Source organism: Cebidichthys violaceus, unplaced genomic scaffold (genome assembly GCF_023349555.1).
Source record: "Cebidichthys violaceus isolate CVI_PGR_0920_01 unplaced genomic scaffold, fCebVio1.0.p SCAF_19, whole genome shotgun sequence".
Classification (NCBI taxonomy): domain Eukaryota; kingdom Metazoa; phylum Chordata; class Actinopteri; order Perciformes; family Stichaeidae; genus Cebidichthys; species Cebidichthys violaceus.
This window is the reverse complement of record NW_027176361.1, coordinates 945,300-959,549: the sequence shown is the minus strand read 5'-3', so window position 1 is coordinate 959,549 and position 14,250 is coordinate 945,300. Positions and strand designations below refer to the sequence as shown.

At 44.8% G+C, this 14,250-nt stretch overlaps 1 protein-coding gene across 1 annotated transcript; it reads right to left on the bottom strand.

Annotated features, from left to right (window-relative positions):
* Positions 1 to 94: 94 nt before the first annotated feature.
* On the bottom strand, positions 95 to 11,414 carry LOC137874398 (mucin-2-like). The gene is made up of 5 exons (XM_068713059.1): positions 11,177 to 11,414; positions 8,824 to 9,373; positions 8,509 to 8,670; positions 7,859 to 8,066; positions 95 to 7,388 (listed from the first exon to the last, which is right to left on the bottom strand). The coding sequence occupies exons 2-5, from the start codon at positions 8,966 to 8,968 to the stop codon at positions 5,063 to 5,065; spliced, it is 2,841 nt and encodes a 946-aa protein (XP_068569160.1). The 5' UTR covers positions 8,969 to 9,373; positions 11,177 to 11,414; the 3' UTR covers positions 95 to 5,062.
* Between the last annotated feature and the right edge of the window lie 2,836 nt (positions 11,415 to 14,250).

Sequence of the window (14,250 nt, the reverse complement as noted above, 5' to 3'; positions counted from 1 at the left end):
AACCAAAATGTTTCTTAATCAATAAATATCGATTGATGTCATGTGTGGTGACGGTGTTTTCATTATCAGTGGATGAATGGAGACAGTCAGGTGGTAGATTTGACAGTTTTTATTCAGTATATCGTCACACACTTTTAGAACAGGCTGGTTTAGTTAGGTCACACACACACATCCACACACACACACACACACACACACACACTTACTATTAATTTAGTATTACTAATAATTAGCATCGTTATTATCGTAACATTAAGGGGTTTTAAAGTCTCTTCTCTGCTTCCTTCCGCTCCTCCGACAGAAACCTCATGCAAACAGGAAGGACAGCAGAGACGAGATGACGAGATAAAAACGCTCTTTAGACTAAAAATAGAAGGAGCACACGGACGTTTCTAGTAAATTAAATAGTTTTGTCAAACACCACGGGTGAAGCTGCTTCCAATCTCCTCACGGGACAAGTGACAGTTGATCAAAAGAGCCCAAAACGGTTAAATAAGAACAGTTAACGAGGCCAAGATCCAAGAGTTGTCTAAAACCTTGACTGGGTTCACATGTCAATCCGGTAGTTTTCTCTCAGCTCAAGGTTGAAGGTGGAGAACTTTATCTCATGTTGGGTTTCAGAGCTAAAAACGGGTATTTTACCTTCAAAGGAACCAGCTCCGCCCCTTATCTACATTCCTGGGTCGGATGGACTTGGTCTGTTGTTCCGTCTGGGTCGGAATACTGAATCTGTTCCAGTCTGGGCCAGTTGGACCGGGTTATTCCAGTCTGGGTCTGTTGTTCCAGTCTGGATCGGTTGGTAGTTCTATTCTAGTCTGGGTAGGTTGAACCTGGTCATCTGATCCTGTCTAGGTCGGTTGGTAGTTCTATTCTAGTCTGGGTAGGTTGAACCTGGTCATCTGATCCTGTCTAGGTCGGTTGGACCAGGTCTGTTGTTCCAGTCTGGGTCGGTTGGTAGTTCTATTCTAGTCTGGGTAGGTTGAACCTGGTCATCTGATCCTGTCTAGGTCGGTTGGACCAGGTCTGTTGTTCCAGTCTGGGTCGGTTGGTAGTTCTATTCTAGTCTGAGTAGGTTGGACCTGGTCATCTGATCTCGGTTGGACCAGGTCTGTTCAAGTCTGAAGCGATAGGACCGGGTCTGTTCAAATCTAGGTCCTTTGTACTTGGTTTGTTCAGTCTTTTGGGGTTTAAGCTAGATGTCCCAAGCTTTAGTAGCACTTGATAAACTTTTTAGTGAAAACCAAATGTGACCTGTGAATGTGAACCCAGTCAGTGTGAAAGTCTTCTTCCAGAGAGAACTCATTTTTGAAGGTTTTCGTCCACCGACGCGATTTTAAAAAACCAGCCCAACAAAAAAAGAGATAAAGACGGCGTTTCCAAACGTTAGGCCGGCCCTGACATCAGCCTTGTGTACTGGTGAGATCGGCCATCATCGGTTGGCTGAAGACTTTACCCCTAAATGCCTCACAGCACCAGAGTGTGGACTTCAGGAACCCCCCCAAACCCTGTAGGTTCTGGTGTCTTCCCATGGAAACCAACAGAATCCAGTCTCTTTGGGGACCTTCCTCCATTCAAGCCGGTTGAAGTGAGCTCAATACTAGTGCTGGTAAATTTGGAGGTAATTCCATCCGATTGTTGGTTCTGGTTTTACTTTAGAAGTCACATGGACTCTTCCAGACAACGTCTCCTGGTGCTGTGAGGGACACATTTCGGATAAAAATCTTTGCCGAGGCTGATCTCAGAGCTGCGGAGCCTCTTTGGGAACCTGAGCTACAACGAGGACAGATTTGAGACAACAGTCACTCTGGTTGAAAGTCCACACCAGCTCCATCTAACGCTAAGTAGTAACAGTTGTCGAGTAGAAATGGCACTCAGTAACCATGGAGATATATAACCTTATTAGTTCTGGTAAACAAAAACAAAAAGAAAGAACACCATCAACCACAACATCAACGGCTCGGTATCACCCTTGAGCGGTCTCGAGGAAGTCCTTCAGAGTCTCTACAAACTCCTTTCGATCGGAGACGAATACCACAAGACGCCACTCGGAGAATCTGCTCGAAGTCCACAGATTCCTACATGTGTGAATTTAGCCACAAAAGGTTTTTGTTTTAAAAAACAAGAGACCGGATCATTTACCATCCACGTATGAATCCAATCTTGTGCGCGTTGGGTTTTTTCCAAACCGACGACCGAGATGTCAGGATTTAAACATCCAGCTGCCGCCATTGTAGACGGTAACGGCAAGATTTGTCCCTCATGGGCATCCGTATGGGTAGCTCAGTCCATAACGGGCGGTAAAGTCTGCGTCGTAGAGAAGCTCGGACCAGGTTATTGAAGACCGAGACCTTCGTCTCACCCGAAGCTACATCAGGAACACTTCCCTCCCACGTCTTTACTCTCTAAAACAAACATTCTGACGGGTTCTGGTTCAATCTGGTGTCGGTCGGACGTTAGCTCTCTGGTCTAGTTCAGGAACAACACGTTATTTGTGAAACTTTCTAACGCGGCTTACGGAAAGAAAAACAAAACAAAGTGCACTTTGTGGGAGCAGGTTTAAGAAAATGTGACAGGAAAAGCTCCAACTAATGTCGACGCAATGTTAATTTTGGCAGCTTTTTAATGGTCATCATCACTTTTAGTCCAAAAATATTGTCAGCTATCTTTTTAATCTTAGTCTTGTGTCAAATGTCCGTTTTTCATCAGATTATACTTTATATATTTAATCTAGTCGAGCCAAAACAAGTCATGTTGTCCTTTTAGTCAAAACAAAAGATGCATTAGTTCAAAAGTCTTATTTGACTAAATTAACATTGCTTCTATTTTCATCCTGCTACTAGACTCTGGAGAAGCGTTTTGATGGAATTAATAAAAAAAACCTTTTCATATAAAAGTACAACAAAATGTCTGTGAATGTTAAACTTTACCACGACATGGACACAAGCTATTTGTTTTGTTGCTTCAGCCTTTACAATCATTACACTGCTGCTGTTGGGTGAAAAATGTCACAGAAATCGATCCTTTTAAATTTGTCCAGACGGGTTTTTAGAAAGATTTTCATCGGTGTGTAATAAACCCAGTGTGTTATATTTATATTCAAAACAACAGGTTTTTTACCCAACAATGACAAAACATTACTTTTCTATCAACGCTTCTGATTAATAATATTGCTCTTCACTCATTTCAGACTCTAAGGTGATTGAAAAAAACACTATCATTGACAAAATATACTCTACCTTTACGTTTGTTACGTTAAACCCTAAAGGCATTTGAAGTCCCTGAAAAAGCTCGACTTGTTTGGTGAAATGTAAACTTAATGTGTTTAGAATTGAGGGTTCTGAACGATGTGTCTATGAACGCAGAGATGCACAAAGCAGAAAAAGGGAATATTTCAGAGTTTAGACTGAGCGTCGTTGTGTCTGACCTCAAAATTCAGAGAAAGAGACAAAGACGGGCAGCGATGACGTGTTCCCGTCTGTTGTTTGGTGCTTTGTTGTCACTCTAAAAGTGCCCATTGTTTATTCTTATTTATGCAAAAAGCTTTTTCTCTTCCCCGAAAAGACTGACGCACAGAAAACCAAACCCTGAAACCTTCCGTGTAGGATCGAGTCTCCACGAACGCATCGAATCTGTCCCTTCTTATAAAGCTACCCACCCAGCGTCTTCATCAGAACGTCCCCTTTAACGAGTGAATCAGTCTCGTCCCTTCTGTCAGTCAGACTGAATCATCCTCCCACATCAAGTCACTCTTTGTCCCCGGCACGGTTCCAAAAACCTCCGTCGTCACCCTCGAGACGAGCTAAACGTTCAACTATTTAAAGTTAAGGTCTTTTCTTGGCGGTGGCAGACAGACGCAAGAAAGAACGTCATTTGTGTCAAAGCACCCGATGGTGACGGACGTGAAGGGAAAGATTCCCATGTTGACGTCATTGGACAACTCAAGACGGTTGTATATTTGGACAAACAGGATTACATCCAATAAATTAGCGTTTAATTCCTTTTAACGGTGTATTTTTAGTTGCTGTGAAGCATCAATATTTTCCCTTTCTGGTACTTTATAAAGTGCAACGTTGGATTCCTGGAGTCTCCCGGTTACTACGACTCTGACGTTCGTTGAGGTGAGCTCCAACTCCCACGTGACCTGAACGCCACATTAGTCTAGTATCTTGTCTTATTGGAAGTGAAAAACGGTCTTATTCTGATTGGGAGCTAATCACGTCCACTAAGAAAAAGGGCAGCTTGTTAGCTAGCTAGCCATAGCCGCCACAAAGTAGCCCGTGCAAGCTAGCATTTCAATATTAACGTTAAAATCTATCCCGTGGCTGAACTATAGCTCATAATTACCTGTAGTCCTGGTTTAAAGTTGTTTAACATACCTTGATTTCACAAATGATTTACTGATAACAGGTCAACAAAAGTAGCAATGTGCTCTTAAAGACTTCCAGCTGGTAAATATAGATGTAAACAATGCAGGTTGAAAGAAGAACTCTTCTATCTATTTGTAGTATTCCAAGTTAGGGGACTTGAAATTAACACGTTTAAACAATAATGGTAAAAATTGAAGCTGAGTAGAGGCCCCAGGTTTTAGTTTCTAGTGTGGGTCAACCTCTCGAAACACTGGATCCCACATTTCCCACAATGCACCTCAAATAAGACCTTTCCCGTTTGGCAAACAACTCTCCAAAGTTACAAAATAGTGGCTTGCTGTCCTAATTTTTTTTTGACATTTCCCAAATTGCTGACAGCCGTTCTGTGGCGCAGTATTTACCTCTCCATGCAGACACGTCCGAACCACATCTGAGTACCTCACAGTTGTGTAACGAGCTAACGCTTCCATGTTGAATCTCTTCCTAACGTCTGACGCTTCACGCCGCGTCTGACAAACGGATGCTGAAGATGCAACATTCAGTAACGTGACTCCACTGTCGCAATCATCTCTGTTCAAAACCTCCCCCGGTTACAGAAATAAAAACTCGGGTCGCCCCCCCTATCATTAACTTCCTGTTCATCCCGTGTCTGGAATGACGAATGGTTTGACTCCGCCCCCCCCGGCTTCCGCCAATCACACGGTGTCCACGACGATGACAACTTTGCCGCCGTCCTCGGGCGTTGGCGTCGTGGTGGTGGAGGTGGAGTTACACGGTCGGAGTCCTTCCCCTGTGGTGGTCTGACTTCTGGCGGGGCAGTCCACGCTGTCGTGGAGATCAGTGTCTCCACCTCCTTTTTTATCCCCACCTCCTCCTCTCCTGCCATCCTCCTTCCTTTCCTCCTCTTCCTCCTCCTCTTCGTCCTCATCCTCCTCCTCCACCCGACACCGGCACACCTCGATGCCAGAGTCGCCGGTAAGTCGCCGGTGTCTATACTGGCTCTCGTCGGCTCCCATGTCCTCATCTTCGTCGTCGTCATTGTCCTCCTCCGGTTCCTCCTCCCCGTCCTCCCAGGTGGGGGGTCCTGGTTCAAAGATGTCCACGCAGGGGGAGAAGAGAGTCTGTTTCGGAGGGGACTGGGTGGCCCGAGGCGAGGGGGAGAGGGAGGAAGCGTGGCCGGAGGAAGATCCACCTTTGTTGGGCTGGTGCAGAGCAGTGAGAGGGTCAAGGAGTAAGGCTGGGGCTGGAAGGGAAGGGGGTGAGGATGCAAGGGGAGACTGAGAAGATTCAGCCTCTATGGTTATGGATGGGCAGGAGGAAAAGGAAGAAGAGGATGCGGGTGTCATGAAAGTGAGCACTGGGGCAGGAGCAGACAGTGGACCTGATCTACAACCAACGCTAGAGCACGATGCAGATCCAGAACCAGAACTTAAACCAGCCTGAACATTTGATGCTGATGGACTGGTACGGTCTGAGTCTGGCCATTGAGACAGGACCAGAGAAGGACCTGAACCAGCTGGTACTGCAGCTGAATCTAGACAAGATACAAGAACAGCAACAGACTCTGGGTGGTGGAGTAAGCCTGACATTGGGCTTGGAGGAACCAGCGCTACATCTGAACCAGGTGACAGTTCTGGAAACTGGCCATGGGCTAATGTAGGTGCATTTGTAGCAAGGGTAAGGTCTGAATGTGCAGGTTTTAGAATGTGGTTTGTTTCACAGTCGGATACTATGGTGATTTTAGGTTGCAGGTTTGGCACTAGGGTAAGGTTGGACGGTACTAGGTCTGGAACTTGGGTAAGGTTTATAAGTATTGGGTCCATAACAGAGCTAGAATTTCTAGGTGCTGGTTCTGGAGCTTGGGTAACGTTTTTAGGTACTAGGGCTGGAACTTGGGTAAGGCTTGATGGTACTGGTTCTGGAACTTGGATAAGGTGAGAAAGTACTGGTTCTGAAACTAAGGTAAGGTTTGTAGGTACTGTGGCTGGAACTGGGGTACGGTTTGTAGGTACAAGGGCTGGAACTTGGGTAAGACTTGAAGGTACTGGTTCTGTAACTTGGATAAGGCTTGAAAGTACCGGTTCTGGAACGTGGGTCAAGTTAGTAGGTACTGGGACTGGAGCTTGGGTAAGGTTTGAGGGTACCAGGGCTGGAACTTGGGTCAGGTTTGAAGGTGCTAGGGCTGGAACGTGGGTCAGGTTTGAGGGTACCAGGGCTGGAACTTGGGTAAGGTTTAAAGGTGCCGGAATTGGCACAAGTCTAGGATTTGGGTCTGGGGTTGAGGGGCTAGCAGAGCATGTTATCAAGGCCAAAGTCCTTCCAACATCTGGGGTTGGAACTGAGTTTGGACTACTTGGAACATTGGCTGTATCAAACGTTCTTGTTAGATCGAGGGTTTTGAGGGTTTGGGTGGCTGTAGGGCTGTCAGAAGTGCTAGCTGTTGGGGTGGAGGGGCCGAACATTGAGGTGATTTTTGGGGCAGGGGTAGTTTCAGGGTCCTCAGCTGGACCCTCAATGTTTATTGTTTGAATTGAGGGGAGTAATAAGTCAACAACACTTGGACTACGGACTGTAACTGGGCTACCGGTGCTGACTATTGGGGTACACGGTGTTAGGTCGAGCTGTTGCTTTATGGGAGATGTAGTTACAACGGGAAGAGCCACCTCTGAATCAGGAGACGGCAGCGGCTGCGGGGTGGCCGCCCCGGTAACGACCGCAACAGTAACAGCCCGGTTAGGAACCAGCGAGTCCGTGGCATCGTGTTCCTGTGCTTCGGCGGAGTCTTCATCGCCGATGTCAATGGCCACCGCGGCGACCAACCTCTCGGAGACCAACCGGGTCTCGTTTACCTCCAAACAGGTCGCCGCGGCCACGATGGTCTCCAAGGTGACGTCAAAAGCGAGGGGTGCGGCCTCGCTGGGCGTGGTGGCGTGACTCGTGTCGGTCTCGTACGTGACGGGGGCCGATAGGGAGGAGCTACACGGAGAGGAGGGGCAGCAGGAGTCACAGGAACAACTGGAGCTACAGGAGAGACACATTTAAGGAAATACAGATGTTTTGGGTACAATAGTCGTAGAAGAAGTAGTAATAGTAGCAACACCAGGAGTCTCAGTGTCACTGCCAGTAGTCATATGAATAGTATTAGCAGAAGCAGAAGCAGTAGTAGTTGTAGTTGCAGTAGTGCCAGTACCTTTTTTTTGTCTTACTAGTAGTACCTGTGCAGTTAACAGTACTGTCACTGGTAGTACTATCAATGGTGTTACTTTAAATTGGAGCAAAAGGGGTTATCGGTGCTCACAGGAGTAATACTTGGATTCCCAATAGTGTATTCCCAGCAGTGTTACCAGCATTCCCAGTAATGTCATCAGTAGTTTCCTGAACTACTGACGTTATATCCAGAATATTCCGAGTACTACTGCTTCTTTCCCAGTGGTGCTACTAGTAGCTTCAGTAGCACTGACACCAGTACTCCCAGTAGTATCGCCCGTTACCTGTTGTCAGAGCTGAGGGAGGAGGGGCCGTCGCTGAGCGGCCGGTGCAGCAGCGGGTCGTGATGCTGCGTGAGCAGGTGGGGGTCGGCGGTGCGGGGGGGCTGCGGGTACCGCGGGGTGGTGAACACGGAGCTGTACGGCGGGGGAGGGGTGGAGGGTTGAGCCGCCACCTCCTCGTAGGACGGCAGCTTCAGAGACGCCAGGAAACCTAAAAAGACAGCAGAGGGGAGCGAGGTTAGAGCGAAGGAGTTTGGATGATTCTTTGAAACCTGCAATTGTTCTTTTTGGCCACTTGGGGGCAGTGGAAACAAGTGGAACACAACATTGACATAACGTTTAAATTGCTATTGTTAATACTTGATTCATTAGCCCGCCGGTGGGAACGAAAAGCATGTTGTCTTTAAACCATCGCCAAAACTACACCATTTATTGTAGCCAGAAGCTGTAAAACCCGTCATTATCTTTCGATTTCCATCTTTCCGGCGGTCTTTGAACACATGTGTGACAAACGCTTCAGTCAGAAAAAGCAGCCAAAACGAAGCCTAAATTGGTGATACCTCATCAAAAACATTTACTTTTACCGTTTACTTTAAACAGATTCTGTAAAAAACATTACGTTTGAAAGAGACAGACAGACAGACAGGTCTTACTGAGGTCCAGCATGGAGGACGGGTATGAGTTGGCTCCATGATAAGCCAGCAGGCTGATCTCTCTCTGCCTCTGCTGCTGCTGAACCCTCAGCTTGGCTCGACGGTGTCGGTACGCACAGCAGCAGCTGAAGAGGATGAGGACGGTCCAGAGCAGCCAGAACCCTGAACACACCGTCGTATCAGTACAGAGACCAGACTATGTGTATAAATACATAAACAACTTTTAAAATGCTTGTTTTCTGAATGGAGTCTGGATCGATCCGTGCTACGCTATCTGCTAACGTTGTAGCTTGTAGCACAGAGCAGCCAACTTACACCAGAGTTCGTAGTAGTAGGTGCAGCAGCCGGTCTCTCCGCAGCAGTGTCCCGTCTCACACAGGTAGCCTCCGTTAGCATTGGCCCCGGGGCAGTACCGCGGTCTCCCCAGCAGGGGCAGGCTGCCACCGGAGTGGTACTCCATCGCGCCCCCGCTCTGATCCGCAAAAACTAGCCCCGCGCCACCGCTAACACCGCTCTTCGCTAGCGGCTAACTAGCTGTTAGCTAGCAAAACACGAACAAAAAAAAAACTTGGATCGGAGCGCAGCTACATTTTCCTTTTAGGTCATTTATTCTCCAACAGAAATTTATATTTTCTGAAGAGTGTGAAGTGGAATTGCTGTGCTAGCTGTTAGCCGCTAACCGCAAGTAGCTTCAAACTGAAGCTAATCTAGCAGGTGAAATACTTCTGATTTCGCAGTGAAGCAGCAGCCAAATCGGCAGTTTCAATGTTATAAATACTACGAGTACTGAAGCTGTAGTAGTGCAGCGGGGGGGGGGGGGGGGGGGGGGGGTGGAGCCAGACAGGGTGACAGCCAATAGGAGGTCCTGGAGAGAGAGAGAGAGAGAGAGAGAGAGAGAGAGAGAGAGAGAGAGAAGACAATAGTTTATTGATAGACAGGACGTCACACAGGCCTGTTTGATATTCATCAGTGAAGCAGCTCAAACCACAAAACCACACAATGCTGCCGCTTCATACACACACACACACACACACACACACACACACACACACACACACACACACACGTGTTTGTATTGCTGTACTTCAGAGGACCGTCAGTCCCATAATGCATTGCCAGGCCCCTCACCTCAGAGGAGAGGGTCACATCCCTCCTTGTTTACTTCCTCAACTAGCAACTGTCCATAAAACACATCAGGTAGTGAACAGAGTACCTGAACAGAGTACCTGAACAGGTAGAGAACAGAGTACCTGAACAGAGTACCTGAACAGGTAGAGAACAGAGTACCTGAACAGGTAGAGAACAGAGTACCTGAACAGAGTACCTGAACAGAGTACCTGAACAGGTAGTGAACAGAGTACCTGAACAGGTAGTGAACAGAGTACCTGAACAGGTAGTGAACAGAGTACCTGAGCAGGTAGTGAACAGAGTACCTGAGTTAAAGAGCTTCTGCACACACATTTAAACCAATAACACTTAAATCTGTTGTTTTGATAAACGGTCCTACTTGTTCCCAGTTTAGTATTTGAAGCCCTGTATAATATTACAATAATATTACAATAATAGTACTATAATCGTAGCATAATAGTACTATAATGTCTGTGTAGTCTAGTAACTCACGAGCTGAAGATACTGCAGTACTTTCTCACATTACTTTAAATAAAATAGCTGTTTTTCATCACAGCGTTCTTCTCTACTCCTCAGTGATATTGAAGTGATATTACATTATTAATGTTAAGTATCTCCAGATGAACTGACTGTCTTCATCAAACACATGCATGTGTTTCATTAAACGTCACTTCAGCACCATCATCAACACATTTAAATACAATGAAACTGACGTACATCAAGTATGCTTCAATAACTCGTGAATATCACAATAAACGGTCTGAGTTTGGCCCTCGTAAACTATGACTTATAGAAATATGTTATGACATCAGAACTGAGTTATTACATCACAATGTAACAGTTTAACAACTTCTGTCTGATTCAATACAAAACAACAAATAAAAGCATTAAATTCACATTGTCAACACAATAAAAGCACACATGAGATCCATACGTGCATCAAATAGCTAAAGATAAGATATTAAATATATAAGATTATTAAATACAGCTCATGCCAATCAAGTCAATAAATATCACTGAGATGACACAACAGTAGACGAACTGATTTCAAAATAAATCAAATATTGTGTGCAATTTAGATGATTCAACCTTTATTATCAAACCAAACTTATTCATTAATTAGAATTTAAAAGTCTATTTATTCTCACAATATTATTACAAATTAATTTATAAGAGTAAAATAAAGGTCAGGGCCCTTTAAGGCACGAGGCCACCAGCTTAGAACAGTTACACAGATTCATTTAAATATACACAGTATACTCTTTAAAAAACAATTTAGAGTAAAAAAAAAAGGAAAAATAGAAATGTGACCCCCCCCCCCCACACACACACACACACACACACACACACACACACACACACACACACTATAATAAAATAATAAATAATACATAAAGGCCACAAGTGTAAATATCACAACAACATCCGTTTGCTCTCAGTGCTGAACCTGTGTGTATTTATATATATATGACTGTGTGTGTGTGTGTGTGTGTGTGTGTGTGTGTGTGTGTGTGTGTGTAGTAGAACCCCCCCCCCCTACCTAACAAACACCCCCGTACCGCTCCGTCCTCCTCGGGTCAGTCTGCGGGCCTCTCCTCACCCTTCGTCGGTGTGTCGGTCGTTGAGTGTGTCGGTGTGTCTCCGCTCGGTACCGCCGGGGCCTCCTGTCTGTCTCTCTCTCTCTCTCTCCTGTCTCTCTCTCTCTCTCTCTGTCTCGCGCTCCCTCCTCGGTGCGACCCTCCGCGAGCCCCGCCGCCATCAGCGCCAGCGGCACGTCAAGCCCGCGCGCCGCGAGACGACGCGCTTCCGCCCCGTCGCCTTGTGCGGATTTCAGAATAAAAGCCGCTGAAAGCTGCCAGTTGTTCATTTTCCTTCATGTATATATAGAGCAGTCCTCATAAACATATCATATTACAGACTATAAATATCAGAGACGTGATTTGATCCACTATGTTCTACATAGTAGTAGCTTCACTACTCTGTGTTCATACATGAAATAATAACATATAACATATAATAGTGGATTTACTGTTACAGTATCTGTACAAGGTGTAGTACTAGTACTTTGATTGTAACTTAATATTTTTACTGTGTGGTATTAGTATTTGTACAGTTTGGTATTAGTGCTTTTACTGTAACGTAGCATTTTTTACTGTAATAGAGTACTTTTACTGTGCAGTATTAGTACTTTTACTCCAACTCGTATTTGTACCCTGCGGTATTTGTACTTTTCCTGTAACAGAGTTTTTTTCTTTGTGACATTAGTATTTTAACAGTCCAGTATTAGTACTTTTACTGTCACAGAGTATTTGTACGGCGTGGTAATAGTACATATACTGCAGTAAATGATATAAAATAACTTCCTCCTTCACTCTATTTTCATATCGGCTCTAGTACACTTTTATTTTGTAACGAAGAAGAGAACTGTATTCAAACCGGAAGTTTCGCGTGTTTCCGTTAAATCTAGCTCGACTGTACCGCCATTAACGACCACCAGCCGGTTACAGCGAGTCTCCCGCAGAGAAGAGACTCAAACTCAACATCTGGGTCTTTATGTATTACAGCGACGTGTTTCTGCTCCACCATGAAACTAATAACACGTATTCATATATAAATACTATATCATAGATACATATTATATGTAAATCATGATTAGATTGATGAGAGGAAGAATCCATATGAGGAAACAACGTTCATATTGACGTAGTATTGATAATAAATGGTAGTATTGATAATAAATGGTAGTATTGATGATGAGGGATTATGGATTCTCATGGCGGACGCACTGGCCTCTGATTGGCCCGAGATGACGGGCTGCGGGCCAATCAGAGAGCGCGCTGCGGGAGGCTGCCTCTCCTAGCAACAAGAGGGAGCTGCTGGAGATCAGGGCTGCTGCTGTTGTTCCTCCAGGTGAAGGATGCTTCCTTGGTAGGACGCGTCCATCCAAGGAAGCATAAAGCATAAAGAGGCTGAGACTCCTTCCTAGTCCTGAGAGAGGACACTGAGAACCTTCTTTAGCTCCTGTTTCAGAGTCTCTCAGCACAACAGCCTCCATGAGTTACGTAACTTAAGGTGATTAGTCGACATTTTTAAAACCCTGTTGGCTGCATAAACAACAAACAAAATGAATGAAAGAAGGAAACACAACAAATGGACCAACAGGGAGGAGCTTAAGTTAACTCATTCATGACAACACACCTGCTGAGCTAGAGAACGAGTGAGCTAACCCAGTAGCATAAAGGCTAACCTAGTAACTTTAGCACAAAGGCTAACCCAGTAGCACAAAGACTAACCTAGTAACTTTAGCACAAAGGCTAACCCAAAAGCAAAAAGGCTAACCCAGTAGCACAAAGCTAACCCAGTAATGTCAGCACAAAGGCCAACCCAGTAATGTTAGCACAAAGGCTAACGCAAAAGCAAAAAGGCTAACCCAGTGGCACAAAGCTAAACTAGTAACGTTAGCACAAAGACCAACGCAGTAGAGCAGAGGCTAACCCAGTAACTTAAAGGCTAGTCCAATAGCTTTAGCACCAAGGCTAACCCAGCAACTTTAGCACAAAGGCTAACCCAGTAGCTTTAGCACAAAGGCTAACCCAGTAGCTTTAACACAAAAGCTAACCCAGTAGCTTTAACACAAAGGCTAACCCAGTAGCTTTAACACAAAAGCTAACCCAGTAGCTTTAACACAAAAGCTAACCCAGTAGCTTTAACACAAAGGCTAACCCAGTAGCTTTAACACAAAAGCTAACCCAGTAGCTTTAACACAAAAGCTATCCCAGTAGCTTTAACACAAAGGCTAACCCAGTAGCTTTAACACAAAAGCTAACCCAGTAGCTTTAACACAAAGGCTAACCCAGTAGCTTTAGCACAAAGGCTAACCCAGTAGCTTTAACACAAAAGCTAACCCAGTAGCTTTAACACAAAGGCTAACCCAGTAGCTTTAACACAAAAGCTAACCCAGTAGCTTTAACACAAAAGCTAACCCAGTAGCTTTAGCACAAAGGCTAACCCAGTAGCAGTAACAGGTTCTTTCATGACTATTTTGCTTGTTTCTTTAATTGTGGCATGAAACACAGTTGTTTACTTTGTTGTTACTTTTTTATTTTGTTGTCGTTCCTGTTGTTTATTTATTGTCATGATCACTAAGCGGTTTACGTCTGGGAGGAGTCGCCCCCTGCTGGCCAACAGACAGGAAGCAGGTTGATAAGTGGTGACATCACAGCAGCTGACCAATGAGATGAGAGCAGTCTTCAGCGATGAGACAGAACTCTTCCTCTTCATCAGGCTCTGGTGGCGTTCAGCAGCAGGTCGGTGGCGCCCTCTGGTGGTGGAAACAAACACTTCATGATTAAAAATCCTCAAATAACTGATGAAGTCTGGATTACTGAGACAAACTCACCTGACGTGGTTCATACAGGTTATCCTCATTAAATATGATGATTCATTCATCAAAGTCATTCTTTGTATATTGGTTAAATTCAAGGTGTATCATCTCGATTTACTTTACTGATTATACCTAATTGTTAAATTTAATTTAATTTAATGTAGTTTAATTTAATTTAATTTAATTTAATTTAGTTTAATTTAATTTAATTTAATTTAATTTAATTTAGT

Bases quoted from the DNA above. Each gene is read 5' to 3' on its own strand.
- LOC137874398 (XM_068713059.1), bottom strand. From the start codon at position 8,968: ATGGAGTACCACTCCGGTGGCAGCCTGCCCCTGCTGGGGAGACCGCGG. The intron at 8,067-8,508 runs GTAAGACCTGTC...CTGTCTTTTTAG, and splicing joins GTCCTCCATGCTGGACCTCA to GTTTCCTGGCGTCTCTGAAG. The intron at 7,389-7,858 runs GTAACGGGCGAT...TCTCTCCTGTAG, and splicing joins TCCCTCAGCTCTGACAACAG to CTCCAGTTGTTCCTGTGACT.